The 25,216-nt window shown below is 53.8% G+C and overlaps 1 gene segment (V, D, J or C); it reads left to right on the forward strand.

Annotated features, from left to right (window-relative positions):
* Positions 1–483: 483 nt before the first annotated feature.
* On the forward strand, positions 484–8,327 carry LOC129550114 (immunoglobulin heavy constant delta-like; the record flags this gene model as incomplete). The annotated part of the segment is given in 7 exon segments: positions 484–949; positions 1,109–1,198; positions 2,634–2,699; positions 2,947–3,270; positions 3,391–3,711; positions 7,700–7,842; positions 8,079–8,327. Coding segments are annotated over 7 exon segments (1,419 nt in total), but the record flags the coding sequence as incomplete, so codon positions are not given.
* Between the last annotated feature and the right edge of the window lie 16,889 nt (positions 8,328–25,216).

Below are 25,216 nucleotides of genomic sequence, written 5' to 3' on the forward strand. Positions count from 1 at the left end.
GGGCTGAGCTATGCTGAGCTGTGCTGAGCTGGACTGAGCTGGGCTGGGCCAACCGGGTGAGCTGGGCTGAGCTGGGTTGAACTTGGCTGAGCCGGGTTGAACTTGGCTGAGCCGGGCTGGGCTGAGCTGGACTGAGCTGGGTTAAGCTGAGTTGAGTTGGGTTGATCGGGGCTGAGCTGAACTGGGCTGAGGTGGTTTGAGCTGGGCTGTGCTTGGCTGAATTGGTTTATCCATGGTGGGCTGAGACAGGTCTGGCAGAAATGCACTGCCTGGGCTTGACTTGGGCAAGCTGCTGAGATGCTTTGGGTTTGCTTAACCTCTGCTGAGCATGGTAGGTCTAGCTGGACTGAGCTGGCCATGCTGGACTGTCCTGGCAAACACTGGGCTGACCTCAGTGACCTAGTTGTGCTGAGGACTGACAGGGCTGAGTGTGCGCTGGTCTCACCAATGGCCACAGACCCCAGTGGGCCCCCAGGTGGCTGAGCCACGGGCGGTGTGGGTGGGCCGGCAGGGCTGAGTGTGCCCTCCGCTCCACTGTCCCAGAGAGAAGGTGGAACTGCCCACACCCCCAGCCAGCAGGACACCTCTCATCCCCTTTCTTTTGTGTCCTCTCTCGGGTCCCCAGAAAGTGAATCTCACCCGAAAGTCTTCCCCCTGGTGTCCTGTGTGAGCTCCCCGTCTGATGAGAACGCGGTGGCCCTGGGCTGCCTGGCCCGGGACTTCGTGCCCAATTCCGTCAGCTTCTCCTGGAAGCTCAACAACAGCACAGTCAGCAGCGAGAACATCTGGACCTTCCCCCAAGTCCTGAGGGACGGCTTGTGGTCGGCCTCCTCCCAGCTGGTCCTGCCCTCCTCGAATGTCCCCCAGGGGCTGGACGACTCCCTGGTGTGCGAAGTCCAGCACCCCAAGGGAGGAAAGACCGTCAGGGCCGCGAGGGTGATCCCCAGAGGTAAGCCAGGCTCCACCCATCCCCAGGGTGGAGGCAGCATCAGGGGAGCCCACCCTATGTCCTCCTGTGGCCCCCCGCCCTTCCAGTCCACCTTGCAGCCCCTCCCCCAGGGCACAGCGCATTCTGACCCTCACCTACTCCCTGATCCTCTGGTTTCAGCATTGCCTCCAACCCCGACCACGTTAGCGCCTTCTCTGAAATCCAGTTCAGAGGGCTCCAACAAAGCCGTCATCACTCAGAGCAGCCCAGGTGAGCAGCCTATCCATGCACAGCCCACACACATCCATGCACACCTGTCTGCCCATCCCTCCGCTGCCACCTTTGGGCAGCCCTCCACGACGTCTCTGTTGAGTCCTTAAGTCACACCTTGAGCCAGGAAAATGGGGCACTGTACTCAGGGGCACCGACTGTGGGCCAGGCCTGAGCTGGGCACTGGCAGATGCCACCTCAGGCCCCTGTGTGGCCCTCAGCCCCTCGTGAATGGGTGAGGTGCCCAGATCACACTGGGAGGCACGCAGTGAGAGGGCTGCCCTGGTCCAGCCCACGCCTGGAACTGAGACCCTCACAGGAACAGCGCTGCCTGTCGGGCCGCCATCCCCCTCACCTGCACCTGGCTCTGGCTGCTCTGAGTGCCGGCTGCCCAGCTGGGCCCAGAGTCGCCCCTCACTCTGGACTCACTCCTGACCCAGAGCAGGAGCCACTGGAGGGAGCTGGGCTGTTCCCTCCCTGGCCCCCAGGGCACTGACAACCCTCCAAGAGGGGACTATGGCTGTGATGTCTCCCTGGACAGCCCCCCGCCCAGCCTGTGGGCCATGATGCCCACAGTCCAGGGCAGAATCTGCCACTGATGTGCACGACCTTTGGGTGTGGGGTGACCTGGTCAGGCACACAGGGTGGGGGCGAGTCAGGAGAGAGGTGAGCCCTGCAGATTAGAGGGTCACCTCAGGGTAGGGGAGCACTATGCACAGCCCAGCCCTCCCTGAGTGTCGGCGGTCAACCCTGACCAGACTGCTGCGGCCACGGCGCCCATCCAGCAGCCTTGGGGTCAGGGGTCAAGCTCCTCAAGCACAGGCTGCGCCCTCCTCTTCCGGGGTTGGACTGCCCTCCCATGGGGAGTGACCCTCCTGGGGCCCAGGGCTGGCTGACCGCACAAGCCCAGCCCTCCACTCGGGGCCTGGCCCCTGACCCAGACACAGAGCAACACTAGCACAGCCTGAAGGCCAGACGCAGCGCGAAGCTGGATCCCTGTGGCCAGGACCCAGCTCTGCGGCCGGGGCTGGCCTGCCCAGCTTAGAGGGATGGACCGGGAGGAGGGACAGACAGAAGCCCTGTGTGGTGGCAGTACAGCTTAAAATATCTGCCCTCTGGGCCTTTATAGAAAAAGTTGGCTCACCCCTGGCTGTCAGAAATCCACAGCCAGTCGCTCATGAGTCCTTCTCACCGTAAGCTGTCCTGGCGACGGTGATAAGGCCGGTCCCCGGGCACTTAGCATAGATGCTCACAACCAGCAAACAGACAGCCAGGGTCCCACCAGGACCGGAGCAGAACCGCGGACACTGGAGGAGGCGACCCCCAGATGACGGGAGGCCGAGAAGCAACCCCTGGGGCTAAGGCTGTGGGGAGGCCGCAGCCCCAGCCACCTGTGGCACCCAGAGGAGGCCCTGACTCCCCCCATTCTCCACAGTGCCATCCACCAGCCTCAGCCAGCCAGAAGCCCAGACACTGGCGTGTCCGAAGGAACCCTGCAGAGGTCAGTCCCTGAGGACAGAGGGGGAGAAGGGCGGAATGCTTTCGGGAGCACTGGAAACAGCCTGCTTGCAAGCAAGACCCCAGCCCAGCGGTGGGTGGAACCCTGCCCACTGCGCTTCTGGAAGCAACAGCGGCCAGGGGTCCCTGAGGAGTGGGCGGGCCTAGGGCTTGGCAGGTGCCTCTGGCCAGCCCTCAACCCCACCACCCCCCAACCAAGACCCCCACACCTTTCCTCCCCCTCCCCACAGAGTGTCAGAACCACACCCAGACCCCCAGCGTCCGCCTGCTGCCCCCACCCCCGCGGGGCCTCTGGCTCCTGGACAAGGCCGAGTTCACCTGCCTGGCCTCGGGGAAGGCCCCGCCTGATGCCCGCTTCTCCTGGGAGGTGAACGGGCAGCCCCACGGCGGGGCCATGGAGGAGGGGCCCACCTGGCACATGAACGGCTCCTGGAGCCAGAGCAGCCGCCTGGCCCTGCCCAGGTCCCTGTGGGCCTCGGGCTCCAATGTCACCTGCACACTGAGTGGCCCCAGCCTGTGGTCGCCAGTGACCCTGACAGCACAGAAAGAACACGGTGAGGGCAGCCGTGGGCCCCACGGCACCCCGGCCACTTCTTTCCCCCGGGGTCTCCCGGGCTGGGGCGCCCAACCCCTGGAGCCCCAGCTCGCTAGCATAACACGGCTTCTCCCCGCAGCCGCCTCAGTGCCCAGCAATCTGACCCTCCGCACTTTGACCACACCTGGCCCCTTCTCCCCTGCCTGGCTCCTGTGCGAGGTGTCCGGCTTCTCACCCATGGACATCCTCCTCACATGGCTGGAGGGCCAGCAAGAAATGGAGCCTTCCCAGTTTGCCACGGCGCACCCCACGGCCCAGGCTGGGCATGCCTCGTTCCACACCTGGAGTGTCCTGCATGTCTCAAGCCCCCTGGATCACACAGGGGCCACCTACACCTGTGTGGTCAGCCACGAGGCCTCCCGGACGCTCCTGAATGGCAGCTGCAGCCTGGACACTGGTGGTGAGTCACACGGGCCTGGGGCTCTGTCTGAGCAGCCGGGACACGGGGCGGGGTGCAGAGGGGCAGCCCCGGAGGTGCTGGGCAGTAGGGATGCAGCCGCTCCGTATCAGGGGCCCTGGGACTCTGGAAGCCCGACAGCTGCCCCACTGGTCCCAGACACACGTCCACAGGCCACATGCCAGTCCAGAGAGGGCGGGAGGTGTTGCCCGCCCCCCACGACCCAAGCAGCCATTTCCCACCAAGATATGCCTGCCACGGGGCACAAAGTAGGGGCCTCCGGTGGGCTGGGAGTGAGGACGGCCACCCTCAACAGCTGCCCTCTGGGGACGTCCGAGACTCCCCAACTCCCAAGCCCTCCACCCTTCCGGGAGTCCAGTCAGCACCTGGGCGGCCACACATGCCCAGGACGGGGGACAGGACTTGGGCTCCCATAGGGGTCTGATCCACACACACCCACAGTGGCCCCTGACCGCAGGCCTCCTGGAAGAATACAGGGGCAGGTGCCACAGAGGAGCGGGTCTGGGGGCCCAGGGCTCGCCCTCCCCGCTGAGGTGTCCTCCCCCAAGACCGCAGCATGCAGCCTGGCCCCGCGAGACCGTGGTGGACACGCTGGTCAGGGAGGCGGCAGGACACACGGGTCGGTAGGCATCCAGGCCACCCAGTGGGAGGGCCAGCAGGGAAGGTGTCCGACGGTGGCCCAAGGCAGTGGGCGCTGGGAGAGGAAGGCTAGGCTTGCCCAGGGTCCAGGACCTAGCCTGCAGGCCTGAGCTGCTGTGGGCCCCATGCCGAGCAGGGAAGATGTGCAGACCACAGCCCAGGCCCCAACACCTCGAGAGAGACGGGCCTGGCAGGCAGCTCCCTGAAGGCCACGCAGGGTGCCCGGGGGGCCGCCTCAGCATGCCCGCCCCCACCCCCACCACGTGCACCTGGTGGGCCTCGTCCTGTAGACCCAGCCCACCCCCGCCCCAGACCAGCTGCCTGACACAGCCCAGGCACTGCGCGGCCTCAAGTCACAGGACACTCTGGACCAGCCTCCCCCAGAGGCTTGACCCAAACCTCCCACTTTCCTGTGGGGGCCAAAGCTATGTCCAGCAGCCAGGGCCACGCTCTGTACAGGGCGAGTGGCAGGCTGCAGGAGGCCTGGTCAGACCCCAGGGCCCCCAGGAAGGGGCAGGGGGAAAGCCCCACTCCAGGGGGCCACAGCCAGCACCAGTCCCGGCCCCAGGGCTGACCAGCCGCTGGGCCTTCCCTGGTGGGCCCTCCCCCAGACCAGAGGAGGACAGCCAGAGCTGCTCCCTGTAAGGCAGCCTGGTCTCCGCAGCCAGGACGGCAGCTCCTCCTGCTGGGCCGGCTGCCCCCAGTTCCAGCACTGCTGCCTGAGGGGTCTGCTGCTTTCCTTGAAGGACCCCCACGCCCCACCCCACCCCACCCCGTCCACCTGCATCTGAAGACCACCCCTCCCTCTCGGTTCCAGGCCCAGCCCACCCCCACTGCCCTCTTCTCAAAGGAGGCTACTCGCAGCTCGGCCCAGACCTGCAGCTGTGGTCATCATTCTCACAAAGTAGCAGCCGGGAGCCCCTGGTCTCTGCTTCCTGGTCCTGCTCTGGGCCCCCAGGCTCCTCAACCATGGGTCCCGTCTCCCGAGAGCCTGCGTCAGCCTGGCCCCCCAGACTGCAGCCAGGGCCCTCTGCCCTCCGTCATCACAGGAGCCAAGCCACCTGACCAAGTCCTGCAGTCCTCGAATCGGCCCCTTCTGTCCACGACCCCAGCCTGTCCTCCTGTCCCTGCCGGTCTCATGGCCCAGGGCTGTCCCCTTCAGCCCAACCCTCCTCTCAGCTGCCAAAGTGACCTTCAAAGTCCTGTCAAAGTTCTGCTCCCACTTAGGATGTAGAAGCTAGTAGGTCAGCCACTCACGTGGTAACAAAGAGTCAGCACCAAATAAACCATAAAAATCATATTTATTTGAAGTCTCAGACCAGCCGAGGACTCAGTGTCCAACTGGCCCAAATTCCTAGGTCAGAAGAGGATGCTGGCAGTTATCCTCATCCTCAACACAGGGGGACAGAGGCCTGGGCATCTTTGAGATGAGAGGGACGTGAGAGAACCAGCCAAGGCTTCGTTCCCACACGGGCTGGCCCAGGGTGTGGGTATAGATGAGCCCCCAAAACATCCCCTGGGCCCACTGACCCTCCACCCAGGGATTCTGCTGCGAGCAGCCCCTGACTGCAGGCGGGGCCGCAGCAGGAGAGGCCCAGGCTCAGAGCCCTTCCTGCCAGGAGGAGGGGCCTCACCACACTCCCACGCTGGGAGCCAGTAGCCAAGGAACCCGCCACCCAGCCCAGCTCAGCTCCTGGTGAAAACACAGCTCCTCACCCTCCCCGCACAACAGAGGAGAGGTGTGCTCGCTCCGCAGAAAGCACACACACGCCATCGCTTTCAGGCTCACTTTCTGTCTGTGCACCGTGTCTGGCGTGCAATCCAAACTCCTTCAGCGTGCAGAGAAGCAGAAAACCCTCACCCGTGGTCAGAATGAAAACAGTAGATAAAGCTAGACCGCGGGTGACCCAGATCTTGGAGCTGAAAACAATTGCGATCGTGCTCTCGGCTTCAGCTCTGTGGGTGGCTTCTGTTGCCTTGAGAAAGACATCCTGCCCCAAGGTTTCAGGGGCTCTTCCCAAAGGGCTGCCCTGGTGCGTCCTGCTCCAGCAGAGATAGGAGAAGGGGCGTGAACTTTGTCTCCTGCAGTTCTTCTCAACGCAGTTTCTCCAACCCGAACTCTTTCCCACCTTCTCATCCCGGCAGCTCCTGCCTGTCAGCCACACAAACTCTCCTGTGTGTCTGAGACGACCTCCCTGACCTCCATGGCTGGGCCACAGGGCAGCCGGGACCCCTGGCCTTTACCCGAACGGAGAGCATCCAGGGGGTCCTGTCATCTCATTTAGCCACCTCACCGACCCCCAGACCACTCACCCCTGCATTCCATGTGTCTAGAACAGGTTCCTTCAGGTTCTCCATGGCAAAGGGCTGCTGCCTTTGAAAATTTTTCCAATGAATCATGGACCCATACCATTGTAGAATACAATATGAACTCATTAGTGGAAAACTGAGACAAACGGAAACCAAGATGCACGGTGTTTTATCATTAGATCCCACAGAGAGCGAGCAGTTTCCATGCTTACTTCCTGTACCATGACCAGTGGTTCCTGGATGGCAGCCCTACAGACCCCACCTCCTGTAGCCCTGGTCAGGCTCAAGGCGGACCCCCAGGGAATGAATGCTCAAGGAAAGAGGGACTAGGAAGTCTGGGCCGGGTGATGGGTCCCGGGACTCAGCACTTCCTCCCTGCCCTGGGCCCTCCCACTGGACTGGAGCACGGCGCCACACAAGGGTGCTGAGCTGGCCGGCCCATCCTGCCCCAGCCCCCACACCATGTCCAGCAGGACTGACTTCTGATGCACAGACTCGGCCCTGGCTTAAAGCCTCTAGTTCCCAGCTGGACTCCTGTGCAGCCCCTCGGCCAGCTCCCCGCTGCAGCATGCGAGGCTCCCGTCCACTCTCCCGACTCAGGGCCCTCGTGACGCCATTCCTCCCACTGGGACACCGGCCGAGTCTCACCTCTCACCCTCACACTGCAGCCGCTTTTGTGAGCAGCTGTCGCTGCAGCCTGCGGGGGGCCCTGAGGATCCACATCGGCATCGGGGCCGCCCACTCGCCGCCTGGACTCACGCTGGTGTGGAGGCTGGCTTCAGGCCATCCGCCCCACCTTGCTGTGTGCCCCATCCAGCTCCGTACCCTGTCGGGCCCTGTGAGCCCTCTGTGCCCCGTCCATGCCCAGCAGGGAGAAGGTTGTTCACACAGGGCCCCAATGCCAGTGGTGCCATGTGGGGGGCTGTGGCCGTGCCCCTCGGGCAGACCCCTTGTGGTCAGCGGCCTGCCGCGTGTGGGGGTGGGTGTGGGCCACCCCTCAGCAGCGCTCGCTCCCCTGCAGGTCTGGCCACCTGGCCGCCCTGGAGCCAGGACGAGAGCAGTGACGCCGGCGTGGATGTGGAGGACGCCAGCCCGCTCTGGCTCACCTTCCTGGCCCTCTTCCTCATCACTGTGGTCTACGGTGGCTTTGTCACCTTCATCAAGGCAGGTGGCCTGGGCAGGTGGGGCCCTACGTCCAGGGCCAGGGCCCCTGGGGTCAGCCAGGGTTTCTGAGGGAGCCGCCCCCACCCCCTCAGCCCTGGAGTAGGACATGCGCTAGGACCCACTCCCCAGGGCCAAGGGGAGGTGGGGTCCCCAGCTCAGCTGGCCAGGGGTCCTGGACCTGGGGGTCCTGGGCCTGGGGTCCTGGCCCCTTCCTGACCCCGGGGCTCTTGCTGCAGGTGAAGTAGCCCCGGAGAGCAAACGCTGGCTCTGCACAGACAGAACCTGGCCTCCACGCCGCCCGCTGTTCCTGGAGGGCAGAGGAGCCCGCGGAGCCCCGCCCTGCACACAGAGGCCTTGCGGCCCCACACTCTGTCCACAGAGCCCAGCCTCCAGCCCGAGAGGGTGCAGACGGGGGTCCCCGACTGGGCCTGCAGCCTCCCCGCCTCCCCACCTGCCGTCTGCCGCATAAAGAGCTTTGGTGCTTCCTTCTGCCTCCTGTTTCTGTGCCCCAGCCCTCGGATCTCCCAGGTGAGAGCACCCAGGAGACCAAAGGCACACACCCAGGCAGGTCCACGCACAAAGGAGAGGCGGGCAGGGTCGGGCACGCAGGAGGGGGCTGACTTGGGAGGAAGATGCCAAGCCTGCTGCGCTGAAGGGACTGGGCACACCAGATGCATGTGTCCACCCTGCACGCACATGCAGCCCTCACACACAAGCATGTGTGCGCCGACAGGTGGGGCCACGCCCTGCACACACACGCGCGTTCAGACACACAGATGCGGGGCATATGCCCATGGGCACACATGCGGAGGCCTGCATGCACACACACACACACACACAGGAGACAGCCCTAAGTGGGAGAGGCTGGGCACACGGAGCCCCCGTCAGAAAGGGAGGAGGCGCCCCTCACGGAGGACAGGGTGTGGAGGAAAGTGCTGCCTGAAGGGGCTTGGAGAAGGCACCGACGCTGGTCAGTTCCTGGTCACTCCTCGCCCTCCTGGCCCTGTCCAGAATCCCTGCGGCAGGTGGGTATGGCCCTGGGCCCAGGCAGCCCCCAGGCAGGGAGGCCAGTGTGGCAGACACCCTTCCTCTGTGCTGGCCTCAGGCGGGTCCTGCCTGGCCTCCCCTCTCAGACCAGGAGGCGGGCATCCCATCTCTGGCCAGTCCCAGTTTCGGGCATGGTGCCTCACTCCTCTTGTCGGCTCCAGACTCTACACCATTGGTTCCCTGCTCACTGGTTGGTTCCCCTGCTCACTGGTTGGTTCTCCCTGCTCACTGGTTGGTTCCCTGCTCACTGATTGGTTCTCCCTGCTCACTATTTGTTCCCCTGCTCACTGGTTGGTTCCCTGCTCACTGGTTGGTTCCCTGCTCACTGATTTGTTCTCTCTGTTCACTGTTTGTTCCCCTGTTCACTGGTTGGTTCCCTGCTCACTGGTTGGTTCCCTGCTCACTGGTTGGTTCCACTGCTCACTGGCTGGTTCCCTGCTCACTGGTTGGTTCCCTGCTCACTGGTTGGTTCCACTGCTTACTGGTTGGTTCTCCCTGCTCACTGGTTGGTTCCCCTGCTCACTGATTGGTTCCCCCTGCTCACTGGTTGGTTCCCCTGCTCACTGATTGGTTCTCCCTGCTCACTGGTTGGTTACCCTGTCACTGATTGGTTCTCCCTGCTCACTGGTTGGTTCCCCTGTCACTGATTGGTTCTCTCTGCTCACTGGTTGGTTCCCCTGCTCACTGATTGGTTCTCCCTGCTCACTGGTTGGTTCCCCTGCTCACTGATTGGTTCTCTCTGTTCACTGTTTGTTTCCCTGCTCACTGGTTGGTTCTCCCTGCTCACTGGTTGGTTCCCCTGCTCACTGCTTGGTTCCCTGCTCACTGGTTGGTTCTCCCTGGTACTGGTCTTACCCCTTGGCCCCCATCCAGTCCCCCGACCTGGCATGTGGCCAGCAGTGCCTGTCCATAGCTCCTGCTCATCTCTCATCCCAGACTTGGACCTTACTCCATGTGTCAGGCCTGGAGGTCAGCAATGCATCTCACTCCCAACACACCCAGCACTACACTTCTGGAGAGCAGGCCGACCCACCCTAAGGACACCGGTCTTGATCCCACAGCCTCCGAGTGGGGGCTGAGCTTGGTTCCTGAGACAGGAGAGGGGCCTGACACCTTGGCCTGGAGCCATCACCAGGCCCTCACAGGAGGAGGCGGGGGGCTGACAGAGCAGAAGGCCTGAGAGGTGGGTGCAGGACACAACACTGCCGGCTCTGAGGATGCAGGAGGGGCCATGAGCCGGGTTGCTGCTCTGGCAGGTGGAAGGACCTCTGGAAGGTGGAGGCAGAACCTCCCCGGGATCTCCAGAGGGCAGGCATCCCTTACCATGCTTGCCAAGGCCCAGCAAGACTGTTTCAGACTTGTGGCCTCCACACTATGTAGGGAGCAAATGTTTGCAGTAATTTGCTGCAGCCACAAAAATGAAGACACCAGCTGTCTCTCCAGACCAGCCCTTCCCATCCGAGGCCACTATTCCTCCAGGCGAGGCTGCATGTCCTCCCAGCTGAGGTCCCCCATCTTCCCAGGGCTCAGGTGCAAACCCTGGGAACTGATTCCCTTCTTCGTGGCAGCCCATCCCAGGGGAGCCACAGACCTTGCTCTCTGCCTGTAACCTCCACCAGAAAGCTGCACTTGCTGCCATGGCAGACCCGCTGCCTTGACAGAGCCAGTTGCCATGCCTGTGGGTCCTCAGGGGTTTCCTCTGGTCGACCACCCACCCACTGCCCCATGCTCTCTGCAGCCCTCTTTCCGGCAGTAAGCAGCCCTGTCTCAAGATCTCAGATGAGGCCTCAGCTGGTCCACAGCCAGAAAGGGCCTCACGTTTTATCAGAAATTCGTCTGCAGGTCCTGGGGTTCCTTGTGGTACCCCCTCCCTGCCCCGGCCTTCTGTCCCGCCACCCCTGCCTGCTCTCTTCTCTGGCTGGGGTCTCCCCTGTGGCTGTCCCCGTGAAAAGACCCCTTCCCAGGCTCCAGAGGCTCCCTCCCTCACCCCACTATGTCCTTCCAAATTAGAACAGTGACATGCCCTCGCCTTTCCCCTTCCCTGCTGAGCTCTCTGCTCCCGCCCTTCCTGCATATTCTATGGTTCACACACTCCTTACACCAGCAGGTTATCTCTTTATCCCAGAAAGCTAACCCCAAGCGCACAGGGTCTCCTGATGCTCCATGTGAGCAGAGACAACGTGCAGCAGATGCCACAAGCACGCACGGAGACGGAGGCCAAGGGCGCCTGACACAGAACAAGCCACAAGACCCCTGGCTGACCGGACAGAGTGTCCCCACAGTGACGGCCCTCCTCAGACCGCCCCCTCGCCCACTCTTCCCATCTCAGTGAGTGACCACCTGCCACGTGGGCCCCAAAGGACACCTTGAAGTTGTCTCCAGAGCTGGGGTGAGGCTGCTCCCCAGCCCACAGCCAGCAGGGTCTTTCCAACCCTACATTCATCTGGCAACCCCTGCTCAAACCCCACCATGGGTTCCTGTTACATCAAAAATGGAATCAGGGCTTCCCTGGTGGCCCCGCAGTTAAGAATCAGCTTTGCTTCAAAGGGGACATGGGCACAACCCCTGGTTGGGGAACTAATATGTCATGCAGCAACTGAGCCCACAGCACAAACAGAAAGTCTGTGGGCTGCAGCGAAGACCCAAGGCAGCAAAATAAAAAAAAAACTAAAACAAGAGAATAAAATCTAAATTTTCATGTCTGGAGCCCCACACTGGCCACGCCACCTTGTTCACAGATGTCCATGCCTGTTGCCCACTTTCCATGTGTTTCTCCACCTCTGGGGGCCCTGGGGGCTGCCTGCCCCAGCCTGGACAACGGGACTGGCGGTTCCAGTGCCTGCAGCTGCTGAGGCCTGTGTAAAGGGAGGAAGCAACGTCTGGCCAGAGGGCTGAAGGCCTCAGAGCCTCCAAGGAAGACTTGCTCGTGGGCCCTGAGTGGCCACTCCCCAGGAGCCCTTGTGTGGCCTCACACCGCCCCCCACGGTCCCCAAGCCCACGCTCCCGGCCCCACCTCCCAGGGGCTTAAGCCCTGGAACCCCGCCTGCAGGCCCTGGGAGGCCGGGAGGGCTATGGGGCCCCAAGGCCCACAGATGTGACCCCTGAGCCTGCAGGTGCCAGTCTGGGCCAAGGGGTCTGCACTTGAGCTCCTTTATGTCCAAGAAACACTGTCACAAAACGCCTCAAAGCACAACATGGAGTGGGCTGTCACCCACAAGCCCCCGCACCCCTCCCAGCACCAAGCTCCCCCGACCACAGCGGGCCACGCGTTCACCCCGTTCTTCAACAGGAAAGCTCATGAGCCTCCTGCCAGCAGACTTCCCCTTTCATCTGCCCGGAGGCCTATCTGCAGGAGGCAGGTGCCCCGGGGCCTCCGCTCAGCCGCCGTTTCCCTTCCCGGCACCATCACAGCCCCAGGCTCTGCTCGGCCGCGAGTGGTGGGGCCGCTACCCCCTCACTCTGCAGCCCGTCTGCCTGCACACCCTCCTTTGGGGCCACAAACATCTGTTTCCAGCCGAGGCAGCAAACAGCACCCATCGGCCCTCCCTCACCTAAATCAAGGCCTGACAGCCTGGTCCCAGGGTGTGAGAATCACTTCCCAGCCACCTGCACGGGGTTCAACTGCCCGCCCATCCCTTGGTGTTTGGCGGGGGCGGGGGTACAGTTTCAGCCAGTTCTGCTCCCCAAGGCTTGTGGACCGAGGCCTCTTCAGACCTGGGTGTGAGCATGCCTGCACACTCCAGCCAGGGCCCGTGTCCGTTCCTGGCCCACAACCAGGCCCAACGTTGCTGAATTTATTCTGGATGACTTGTGGTGGGACAAGACCTCAAAAGAGAGCCAGGAGATGGAAGAGCAAAGAGTCAGGACCCCTGCTCTCACCGGCAGGACCAAAGCAGGGTCAGGACCAGCAGCACTGATGCAAATCAAAACTCAGACCAAAGGAAATGATGGGAGACTATTTATGTTCTACTGGGGCAAGCAGACGTTTTCTCAGAATGACACCATGGCCAGGAGCTTTAAAAATAACATTGATAGATCTGCCTACAGAAAGAAAAAAGTTTAATCTATAAAGATGAACTCACAGTAAGCAAAGTTAAATGCTGTGAGAGACAGAGTGGTTGAAGTGTGTAAACTGGAAAAGTCTGTATCAGCCAGGGTTCTTCAGAGAAAAAATATGTGAGATAAACAGGTGAATGTACCTGCGTCATTGATATAAAGATACAGGGGAGGGAGATTTTAAGCAACTAGCAGCCCAGAGGCCAAGGGAAGATGTGGTGCTACAGTTTGAGTCCAAAGGTATAATTCCCTCTTCCTTGGGGAACCAACTGATTAGATGAGGCCCACCCACGTGGAACAATCTGTTTTATTCAGCATCTGCTGATTTAAATGTTAATCACATTTTTCAAACACCTTCGCCCTTTCCATTAGTGTTTGATCAAATACGTGGGTCCTGTGATCTAGTCAAGTTAATCCTTAAAATCAACAGTCCAACTAAATGAACGTTGAAATAAACAAAACGAATGGGACAAATTTCAAGTAAAAGTTTTCAATGGAAGGTAGAGAGTGGGAGATCATTTCCAGGGGGTTGTAAACAACAAATAGCCAGCAAAACACATGAAATTGTCAAAATTCACAAATAACCAAAGAAAACTGACTTTCAACATGAACCCCCCATGTGAACGGCAGCTATTCATGTAGACCCACTGCACGCCACGCAGGCACTGGGATGAAAACACACGCAGTGTGACCACGTGTGGCACCGCCGTCTGACAGGTTCCAAACGATGCAATTGGAGGTCTGCCAACGCCTACGAAGGGCACGGCAGCCAGGCAGGGATGGGCACCCCAGTGCCTGGCAAGGTCTTAGCAGAGGCAGGTTTTGCGCAGGTCTGAGTGGCACATCCAGGCACAAGGAGCAGAAGGAGTAAAGGTCCGAGGGAGAAACATCTTTGCAAGTACAAGGGCAGTGGGAAGGCCAGCGGGGGGTCACATGAACAGACAGGAGCCTGCGGAGGAGGGGTCAGAGCAGCCTGACCACACAGGGCAACACCAGCACTTTCAAGCTCTAGACTTTGTTCTGGGGTGACGGGAAGCCCCTGGAGGCCTCTGGGGCGCAGGGTTTTCCAACCTTTCACTGGAAAGCAGGCTGTGCAAGAGGGAGGGTGGAAGTTCAGGAGCCCTCAGGATCTGTGCAGAGGTCCTGATGGGAATGTAGGAGGAGGTGGGGGGTGCAGAGGGAAGAGAAGCCCTCAGATCAGGCATGAGCCTAGAGGCTGAGCCAAGGGTCTGCAGAGAGAGGACTGCTCCCACTGGGCCTCCTGCCTCACAGCATGAATGCAGTGCCATTTGCTGAGTGCCAGGGTCAAGAATTCTCCTTTCAGTGACGTGGATGTGAGCTGCCCATCAGAGGTCCAGGAAGGGATGCTGGGCGGGAGGCTGTGGGAGCCAGGACTTTGGGGCTCATGATGAAGTCAGAGGTGGAAGAGTTGGGCTGGGGCCCTTAGTTCACAGTGGAGTCAACACAAAGAGCTGCCTGGAGGTCACGGGGAGCAGGGGCAGGTGTGGAGGGAGCCGGCGGGCTGAGGCAGCAGCCTGAGAGGGCAGGTGATAAGGCAGAGCCCCACCCCACCCCTGCTCCCAGTGGGTCTGGTCAGAAGCTGGGGGGTCCCAGTGGGCTCCCAAGTGCAGTCTCTATAGCAAGGTGGCCAAGACACGGCTGGACTGGGCTCAAGACCTGAGAGCAAGGTCTGCCGGCACAGCCTAGCCGCCCCACTGTCACGAAACACAGAGCTGGCCTGTAAAGTTCAACATCTGCTGGGCACAGGTCAACTGCCAAATACCAAGGCCATGGTGCCAAGTTCTCTGATAGCACTGCAAATGAGGAAGACGTCTCAGACAAGGGGATAAAAAAAAATACCCCTACACGACTCAAGGGTTAAATCAAGAGCAAAATAAATTACTTAGTAAATTGATATTGGGAAAAATTAAGAAGTCTGACCACCCCAAGTTTTAGGATGTAGATCCACAGAATCTTTCAAGCATTGCTTCTGGGAAGTCAAATTGGAAAAGTCAGTTTGGAAGAAAGCTTACCATTGACTTCAAATGTGGCATATTTTGAGTGAACACTTGTTTCACTCCAGGAAAGACACACAATGTACAGTTGGGCCAGACGGGGCTCTTTTAGGGGCCCTGGACCACTGTGAGCAACACGGAGTAGAGGGCGTGAAGAACTGGACTCTGCACAACTGTGGGAGAAGCTAGGAGGTAAAGGACCTGCAGGCTAATTGAGAGTCAGGGAAGTCACCAACCAAAGGCCTGGAGGGCGGCTGGCGACGAGATTGGGGGGGGGCTCTTGCCTCTGAAACAGGCAGAGGGTCTGAAGGTGCCACACTGCATCAAGGCAGGCAGTTGGAGAGGAAATCTGTCTAATGTAACCATTTGGAACTCTGGAGTCTATTGAAGGCTTCAACTTTTAGATGAAGACTTGGTGGTACACTGTGATGAATTTTGGTCAAGTGCAGAAGCTAACCAGTCCCTAGCTGCAGCCACATGGCAGACAGCTGGACATAGGTTCCTGGAAAAGCTTGCATATAACTTAAAGCGGCCAGGAACTGGGCAAAAAGGATGCAGTCTTCCAAATATCAGAGATCTATGCTGCAGTTGCTACTTCCGATCACAGTGTATGTGTGTACTCGGTCCTGTCCAACTCTTTGCAACCCCATGGGCTGTAGCCCATCAGGCATCTCTGTACATGGGATTTCCCAGGCAAGAATACTGGAGTGGGTTGCCATTTCCTCCTCCAGGGGCTCTTCCAACCCAAGGATCAAACCTATGTCTCCTGCACTGCAGGCGGATTCTTTACTGCTGAGCCACTGGAGAAGCATAGCGGTGCTTATAAAGAGGAGGGCGGCCTCTGTTGTTTTACCTTCCCCCACTGTTGTAAGTCCCTCGTCCCTGGCTAATGTGGCTTAAGGGGCTGGCACCCTCTTTTCCCCAATCCTTACCTTTTTCTTCCTGTTTAGTTTTTCAGTTCAGTTCAGTTCAGTCACTCAGTCGTGTCCGACTCTCTGCGACCCCATGAATCACAGCACGCCAGGCCTCCCTGTCCATCACCAACTCTCGGAGTTCACTCAAACTCATGTCCATAGAGTCGGTGATGCCATCCAGCCATCTCATTCTCTGTCGTCCCCTTCTCCTCCCGCCCCCAACCTTTCCCAGCATCAGAGTCTTTTCCAGTGAGTCAATTCATCGCATGAGGTGGCCAAAGTATTGCAGTTTCAGCTTTAGCATCAGTCCCTCCAATGAACACCCAGGATTGATCTCCTCTAGAATGGACTGGTTGGATCTCCTTGCAGTACAAGAGACTCTCAAGAGTCTTCTCCAGTTTAGCTTTTGGGAACCATCAAAGACTAAGACATTCAAAGGCAACAATGTATTTAGGGAAAATTAGAAAATGGGCATGCATGTCCAGGGATGGCACAGGCTCAGAAAACACCTGAGAAGATGGCACTTTGCACCTCAGAATAGTCATTGGCACAGAGGCAGCCTACAATAATGAAAAAGAAAAAAACCCAAAACAATAAACCAAAACACTAACAAAAAGATTTCAGACCCTGGAGTGGTAATGAAGGGATCTGATTTCCAGAGTCACCACATTATTATTTTCAATTGTCAACCTTTCAACCAAAAAATTACAAGGCATACCAATAAACAGGAAAGTATGGCCAACTCAAAGGAAAAAGATTAATCAACAGAAAATGTTTCTGAAAAAGATTTGATGGCAAATCTATTAGATAAAGTCTTCAAAATGGCCATCTTAAAGATGCTCAAAGAATGAATACATGGAGAAAGTTGAGAAAATGATGTCTAAACAAAATGAAAATGTCAATAAGGAGCTAGAAAAACTAAAACGAAACCAAAAAGAAACTCTGAAGAAGAAATGTGGAGGACAACTGAAATGAAAGATTCAAGACAGATTTGAGCAGTGATTCTTTGAGAAAAAAGAATTGTTGAGCTAGATGATAGGACAATGGAGTTACCAGTTTCTGTATGAGGAGCAGAAAGAACAAGATGGAATAAAAGCAAACAGAGCCTAAGAGGCCTGCAGGAGACGCTGAGCGGACCAACGCACACCACGGTAGTCCCAGAAGGGGGCGGAGAGAGTGTTTGAGCAGAAAGACTGGACACCTCTGAGGCCTGAGGGAGGACGTGAGTGTGAACACCCAGACAGCTCAATAGGCTCCAAGTCAAATGACCTCAGAGACTCACACCAAGACACATTATAATCAAATTTCGAAAACCAAAGGTAAACAGAGAACCAGACAGAAGTAACTTATCACATATGAGGGCTTCTCATAAGGTTGTAAACATATTTCTCATCAAAAACATTGGAGGCCAGAAGGCAATCAGCCAATATATGCAAAGTGCTCAAAGAAAAAGCCAGGCAACCAAGAATTCTGTATCTAGCAAAACTGTCCTTCAATAGTGAGTAAGAAGTTAAGACATTCTCTGATAAAAACTGAGTGAGCTGATGACCATTGGACCTGTCTGCAAAAATGCCCAGGGGAGTCCTGCAGAGTGCAGTGAAAGGACACTGCACAGTAAACCCGAAGGTGTATGAGGAGATGAAGACCCTGCAAGGGGTGAGCACGTGGGCAATTGTGAAACTTTGTGTTTTTAACCAAAGTCTGCAACTCCACATGCGCTCAGTCGTGTCCGACTCTCTGTGACCTCACAGACCGTAGCCCGCCAGGCTCCTCTGCCAAGGGGTTCTCCAAGCAAGAACACGGCAGTGGGTTGCCACTCCCTCTCCAGCAGGTCTTCCTGACCCCAGTCTCCTGCATTGCAGACTGATTCTTTACTGTTTGGGCCACAGGGAAGAATGTAACTCCACATAATGTTTTCTATTTAATACATGATTTAGGACTAGTAAATTTTAATTAGTCTAAAAACTAATATTACTACAACTTTGACTTATAATTCCATATGCTCTTTATCATATAATTTTAAAGAGTAATTGTTCCTAAAATAATACAATACCATATTTCAATTATATCTCAGTAAAGCAGGAAAAAGAGAAACTAATACATTTAAAAGAATTCTTACATTGTGTGTTGAAATATGTAATGTACAAAGACGTATTTTGTGACATCAACAATTGACTGAGGTGAAGCAGAGTTTTGTATTTTATCGAGGTTGTTGTTGTTCATTGCTGTTCAGTCATTCAGTGTATCCAATTCTTTCTGACCCCATGAACTGAAGCACGCCATTCTTCCCTGTCTTGCACTGTCTCCCAAAGATTGCTCAAACTCATGTCCATTGAGTCGCTGTTGCCATGCAACCAGCTCATCCTCTGTCACCCCCTTCTCCCCCTGCCCTCAATCTTTCCCAGCATCAGGGACTTTTCCAATGAGTCAGCTCTTCGCATTAGGTGGCCAAAGTATTGGAGCTTCAACTTCAGCATCAGTCCTTCCAATGAATATTCAGGACTGATTTCCTTTAGGATTGACTGGCTTGATCTCCTTGCTGTCCAAGGGACTATTAAGAGTCTTCTCCAGCACCACTGTTCAAACGCATCAGTTCTTCACTGCTCAGCTTTCTTTGTGGTCTCACATCTGTACCTGAATAGCATGGAGAAACCATAGCTTAGAATATACAGAGCTTGTTGGCAAGGAGATGTCTCTGCATAGGTTGGTCATAGTTTTCCTTCCAAGGTGCAAGCATCTTTTAATTTCATGGCTGCAGTCACCATCTGCAGTGAATCTGGAGCCCAAGAAAATAAAGTCTGCCACTGTTTCTATTTTTTCCCTGTCAGTTTGCCAGCAAGTGATGGGACTGGATACCATGATCTTAGATTTTGGAATGTTGAGTTTGGGGCCACTTTTTTCACTCTCCTCTTTAACTTCATCAAGAAGCTATTTAGTTTCTCCACACTCTCTGCCATTAGGGTGGTGTCATCTGCATATCTGAGGTTATTGATATTTCTCCTGGCAATCTTGATTCCAGCTTGTGCTTCATCTAGTCTGGCATTTTGAGTGATGTACTCTGCATAATAGTTGACTATTCAAGGTGATAATATACAGCTTTGATGTAATCTTATCCCAGTTTGGAACAAGTCTGTTGTTCCATGTCTGATTATAACTGTTGCTTCTTGACCTGTACACAGACTTCTCAGAAGGCAGGTAAGATGGTCTGGTATTTCCATCTCTTGAAGAATTTTCCACAGTTTGTAGTGATCCACAGAGTCAGAGGCTTTAGCATAATCAATGAAGCAGAAGTAGATGTTTCTCTGGAATTCCCTTGCTTTTTCTATGATCCAATTGATGTTGACAATTTGATCTCTGCTTCCTCTCCTTTTCAAAATCCAACTTGTACATCTGGAAGTTCTCAGTTCATGTACTGTTGAAGACTAGCTAGAGAGTATTTGAGCATTACCTTGCTAGGATGTGAAATGAGCGCCGTTGTGAAGCAGTTTGAACATTCTATAGCATTTCCTTTCTTTATGATTGGAATGAAAATCAAACTTTTCCAGTCTTATGGCCACTCTTGAGTTTTCCAAATTTGCTAGCATATTGAGTGCAGCACTTTCACAGCATCATCTTTTAGGATTTGAAATAGCTCAGCTGGAATGCCATCACCTCCACTAGCTTTGTTCCTAGTGATGCTTCCTAAGGCCCACTTGCCTTCATACTCCACGATGTCTGGCTGTAGGAGAGTGATCACACCATTGTGGTTATCCAGGTCAAAAGGACCTCTTTTGTACAGTTCTTCTGTGTATTCTTGCCACTTCTTCTTAATATCTTCTGCTTCTGTTAGGTCCATACCATTTCTGTTCTTTATTGTGACCATCTTTGCATGAAATGGTCCCTTGGTATTTCTAGTTTTCTTGAAGAGATCTCTAGTCTTTCCCATTCTATTGTTTTCCTCTATTTATTTGCACTGTTCACTTAAGAAGGATTTCTTATCTCTCCTTGCTATTCTTTGGAACTCTGCATTCAAAGTTTCAGAGTTCCTTTGAGTTTTTGAGAGTCTCCTGTGAAGGCATGGATCAGCAGTGGCCTGCCACTGGGACAGGAGCTCTGGTTGCAGCAGACCTGGGAGGCACAGCAACCACAGAGCCACTGAGCAAACAACCCGCAAGCAGGAGAACAGTTACACCAAAGAAGTTCTTGCACTCTTGTGAAAGTTCCAGGACCAACAACAGATTTCCCAAACTGAGGATCCAGCAAAGGAACTGAGAACCCCAAGAGAATTTGAAGGCCAGTGGATTTGATTATAGAACGTCCACAGGGCTGGGGAAACAGACTCTTGGAGGGCACGGACAAAGCCTTGTGAGCACCAGGACCCCGGAGAGAGAAGCACGGACTCCACAGGAACCTGAGTCAGGCTTGTCTCTGAGTGTCCAGCAGTCTCCAGCGGAGGTGCAGGTCGACAGTGGCCTCCACGAGGCCAAGGGCACTGAATACAACAATCCTGGGAGCCACAGGGTGTGCTGGCAAAAAACCTTTTGAAGGAGGTCACCATTATCACCATTACCCCTACCATAGTTGGGCCTCACGCCAAACCACAGGAAGGGAAAGCAGCCTCACCACCAACAGAAAATTGGATTAAAGATTTACTGAGCATCAGTCAGCCAGTCAGTTGGGTCGCTCAGTCGTGTCCGACTCTTTGCGACCCCATGGACTGTAGCACTCCAGAATCCCCTGTCCATCACCAACTCCCAGACCTTGTTCAGACTCATGTCCATCGGTTTGGTGATGCAGTCCAAACATCTGATCCTCTGCTGTGCCCTTCCCCTCTGGCCTTCAATCTTTCCCAGCATCAGGGTCTTTTCCAATGAGTCAGTTCTTCGCATCAGGTAGCCAAAGTATTGGAGCTTCAGCTTTAGCATCAGTCCTTCCGATGAATATTCAGGACTGATCTCCTTTAGGATGGACTGGTTGGATCTCCTTGCAGTCAAAGGGACTCTCAAGAGTCTTCTCCAACACCACAGTTCAAAAGCATCAATTCTTCAGTGACCAGCTTTCCTTATAGTCCAATTCTCACATCCATACATGACCACTGGAAAAACCATGGCTTTGACTAGAAGGACCCTTGTGGGCAAAATAATGTCTGCTTTTTAATATGCTGTATAGGTTGGTCATAGCTTTTCTTCCAAGGAGCAAGTGTCTTTTAATTTCATGGCTGCAGTCACCATCTGCAGTGATTTTGGAGCCCAAGATAATAAAGTCAGTCACTGTTTCCACTGTTTCCCCATCTATTTGCCATGAAGTGATGGGACTGGATGCCAGAATCTTAGTTTTTTTAATGTTGAGGGTTTTTTTTAATTTATTTATTTTAATTAGAGGCTAATTACTTTACATTATTGTATTGGTTTTGCCATACAGTCACATGAATCTGCCTCGGGTGTACATGTGTTCCCCATCTTGAACCCCCCTCCCACCTCTCTCCCCATCCCTTCCCTCTGGGTCATCCCAGTACACCAGCCCCAAGCATCCTGTAACATGCATTGAACCTGGACTGGCGATTCGTTTCACAGATGATAATATACATGTTTCAGTGCCATTCTCTCAAATCATCCCACCCTTGCCCTCTCCCACAGAGTCCAAAATACTGTTCTATACATCTGTGTCTCTTTTGAATGTTGTTTTAAGCCAACTTTTTCACTCTCCACTTTCACTTTCATAAAGAGGCTCTTTAGTTCCTCTTCACTTTCTGCCATAAGGGTGGTGTCATCTACGTATCTGAGGTTACTGATGTTTCTCCCGGCAGTCTTGATTCCACCTTGTGCTTCATCCAGCCCTGAATATTGCATGATGTGCTCTGCATGCAGGTTAAATAAGTAGGGTGACAATATATAGCCTTGACATACTTCTTTCCCAATTGGAACAAGAGCAAATTATTGAGCATGGCCCCACCTATCAGAGCAAGACCCAGATCCCCACAGTCAGTTCTTCCCATGAGGAATCTTTCACAAGCCTCTTAACCTTATCCATCAAAGGACAGACAGAATGGAAACAACAAATACAGAAAACTAAACAAACTGATCACTTGGATCACAGCCTTGTCTAACTCAATGAAACTATGAGTCACGCATGAAGAGTCACCCAAGATGGAGGGGTCATGGTGGAGAGTTCCGACAAAACGTGGTCCACTGGAGCAGGGAATGGCAAACCACTTAGGGATTCTTGCCTTGAGAACCCTATGAACAGTATGAAAAAGCAAAAAGATATGACACTGAAAGATGAACTCTCCAGGATAGTAGGTGCCAAATATGCTCCTGGAGAAGAGTAGATAAACAACTCTAGAAAGAATGAAGAGAATAAGCCAAAGCAAAAACAACACCCAGTAGTGGATGTGACTGTGATGGAAGTAAAGTCTGATGCTGTAAAGAACAAAGCTCATAGAAACTGGAATGTTAGGTCCATGAATCAAGGTAAATTAGAAGTGGTCAAACAGGAGATGGCAAGAGTGAACATCAACATTTTAGGAATTAGTGAACTAAAATAGACCAGAATGGGTGAATTTAATTCAGATGATCATTATATTTACTACTGTGGGCAAGAATCACCTAGAAGAAATGAAGTAGCACTCATAGTCAACAAAGAGTCTGAAATGCAGTACTTGGGTGCAAGCTCAAAAATGACAGAATGATCTCTGTTTGTTTCTAAGGCAAACCACTCAATATCATGGTAATCCAAGTCTATGCCCCAACCACTAATGCTGAAGAAGCTGAAGTTGAATGGTTCCATGAAGACATATAAGAACTACTCGAACTAACACCAAAACAGATGTCCTTTTCATCATAGGAAACTGGAATGCAAAAGTAGAGAGTCAAGAGATACCTGGAGTAACACGCACATTTGGCCTTGGAGTAAAATGAAGCAGGGCAAAGGCTAACAGTTTTGCCAAGAGAACGCACTGGTCAAAGCAAACACCCTCTTCCAACAACACAAGAGAAGACTCTATACATGGACATTGACAGATGTTCAATACTGAAATCAGATTGATTATAATCTTTGCAGCCAAAAATGGAGAAACTCTACACAGTCAACAGAAACAAGACCGGGAGCTGACTGTGGTTCAGATCACGAACTCCTTATTGCCAAATTCAGACTTAAATGGAAGAAAGTAGGGAAAACCACTAGACCATTCAGATATGACCTAAATCAAATCCCTTATGATTATACAGTGGAATGACGAATACATTCAAAGGATTAGATCTGATAGAGTGTGTGAAGAACTATGGACGGAGGTTCCTAACATTGTATAGGAGGTGGTGATCAAAACCACCCCCAAGACGAAATTTTAAACGGCAAAATGGTTGTCTGAGGAGGCCTTACAAATAGCTGGGGAAAGAAGAGAAGAGAAAGGCAAAGGAGAAAAGGAAAGATATATCCATCTGAGAGCCAAGTTCCAAAGAATAGCAAGGAGGGATAAGAAAGTTTTCCTAAGTGATCAATGCAAAGAAAACAAAGAATATGCAAAGAATAACAAGGAGAGACATGAAAGCTTTCCTAAGAGATCAATGCAAAGAAAACAATAGAATGGGAAAGACTAGAGATCTCTTCAAGAAAATCAGAGATACCAAGGGAGGATTTCATCCAAAAATGGGCACAATAAAGGACAGAAACAGTACGGACTTAACAGAAGCAGAAGATATTAAGAAGAGGTGGCAAGAATACACAGAAAAGCTATACAAAAAAGATCTTAATGACCCAGATAACCACAACAGTGGGATCACTCTCCTAGAGCCAGACATCCTAGAGTGTGTAGTCAGGTGGGCCTTAGGAAGGATCGCACGAACAAAGTTACTGGAGGTGATGGAATTCCAGCTGAACTAGTTCAAATCCTAAAAGATGATGCTGTGAAAATGCTGTGCTCAATATGCCAACAAATTTGGAAGACTCAACAGTGGCCACAGGACTGGAAAACGTCAGTTTTCATTCCAATCCCAAAGAAAGGGAATGCGAAAGAATATTCAAACCACCACACAATTGCACTCATCTCACACGCTAGCAAAGTAATGTTCAAAATTCTCCATGCTAGGCTTCAACAGTATGTGGACCAAGAAATTCCAGATGTTTAAGCTGGATTTAGAAAAGACAGAGGCACCAGAGATCAAGTTGCCAACATCCTTTGGATCATAGGAAAAGCAAGGGAATTCCAGAAGAACATCTACTTCTGCTCACTGACTATGCTAAAGCCTTTGATTGTGTGGATCACAACAAACTGGAAAATTATTCAAGAAATAGAAATACCAGACCACCTTACCTGCCTTCTGAGAAGTCTGTGTGCAGGTCAAGAAGCAACAGTTATAATCAGACATGGAACAACAGACTGGTTCCAAACTGGGAAAAGATTACATCAAAGCTGTATATTCTCACCTTGAATATTTAACTTTTATGCAGAGTACATCATTCAAAATGCCAGACTGGATGAAGCACAAGCTTGAATCAAGATTGCCAGGAGAAATATCAATAACCTCACATATGCAGATGACACCATCTTAAAGACAGAAAGAGAAGACAAACTAAACAGCCTCCTGAAGAAAGTGAAAAATGAGAGTGAAAAAGCTGGCTTAAACCTCAACATTCAAAAATGAAGACCATGGCATCATTCATGGCAAATATACAGGGATACACTGAAACAGTGGCAGATTTTGTTTTCTTGGGCTCCAAAATCACTGCAGATGGTGACTGCAGTCATGAAATTAAAAGACACTTGCTACTCGGAAAAAAATCTATGACCAACCTAGGCAACATGATAAAATGCAGAGACATTATTTTACCAACAAAAGTCCATATAGTCAAAGCTATGGTTTTTCCAGTAGTCACTGAGTTGGACCATAAATAAAGCTGAGCACCAAAGAATTGATGCTTTTGAACTGTGGTGCTGGAGAAGACTCTTAAGAGTTCCTTTGACTGCAAGGAGATCCAACCAGTCCATCCTAAAGGAAATCAATCCTGAATATTCATTGGAAGGGTTGAAGCTGAAACTCCAATACTTTGGCCACCTAATGTGAAGAACTGACTCACTGGAAAAGACCCTGATGCTGGGAAAGATTGAAGGCAGCAGGAGACGGGGACAACAGAGGATGAGATGGTTGGATGGCATCACTGACTCGATAGACATGAGTCTGAACAAGCTCTGGGAACTGGTGATGAACAGGGATGCTTGGGGTGCTGCAGTTCATGGAGTCGCAAAGAGTCAGACATGACTGAGCAGCTGAACTTAATTGCATTCAGATGAGTATATCTTCACTTTTCTCCTTGCCTTTCACTTTTCTTTTTTAAGCTATATGTAAGACTTCCTCAAACAATCATTTT

Source organism: Moschus berezovskii, chromosome 21 (assembly GCF_049115385.1).
Source record: "Moschus berezovskii isolate FMDL1 chromosome 21, NW_MosBer_1.0, whole genome shotgun sequence".
Taxonomy (NCBI): Eukaryota; Metazoa; Chordata; class Mammalia; order Artiodactyla; family Moschidae; genus Moschus; species Moschus berezovskii.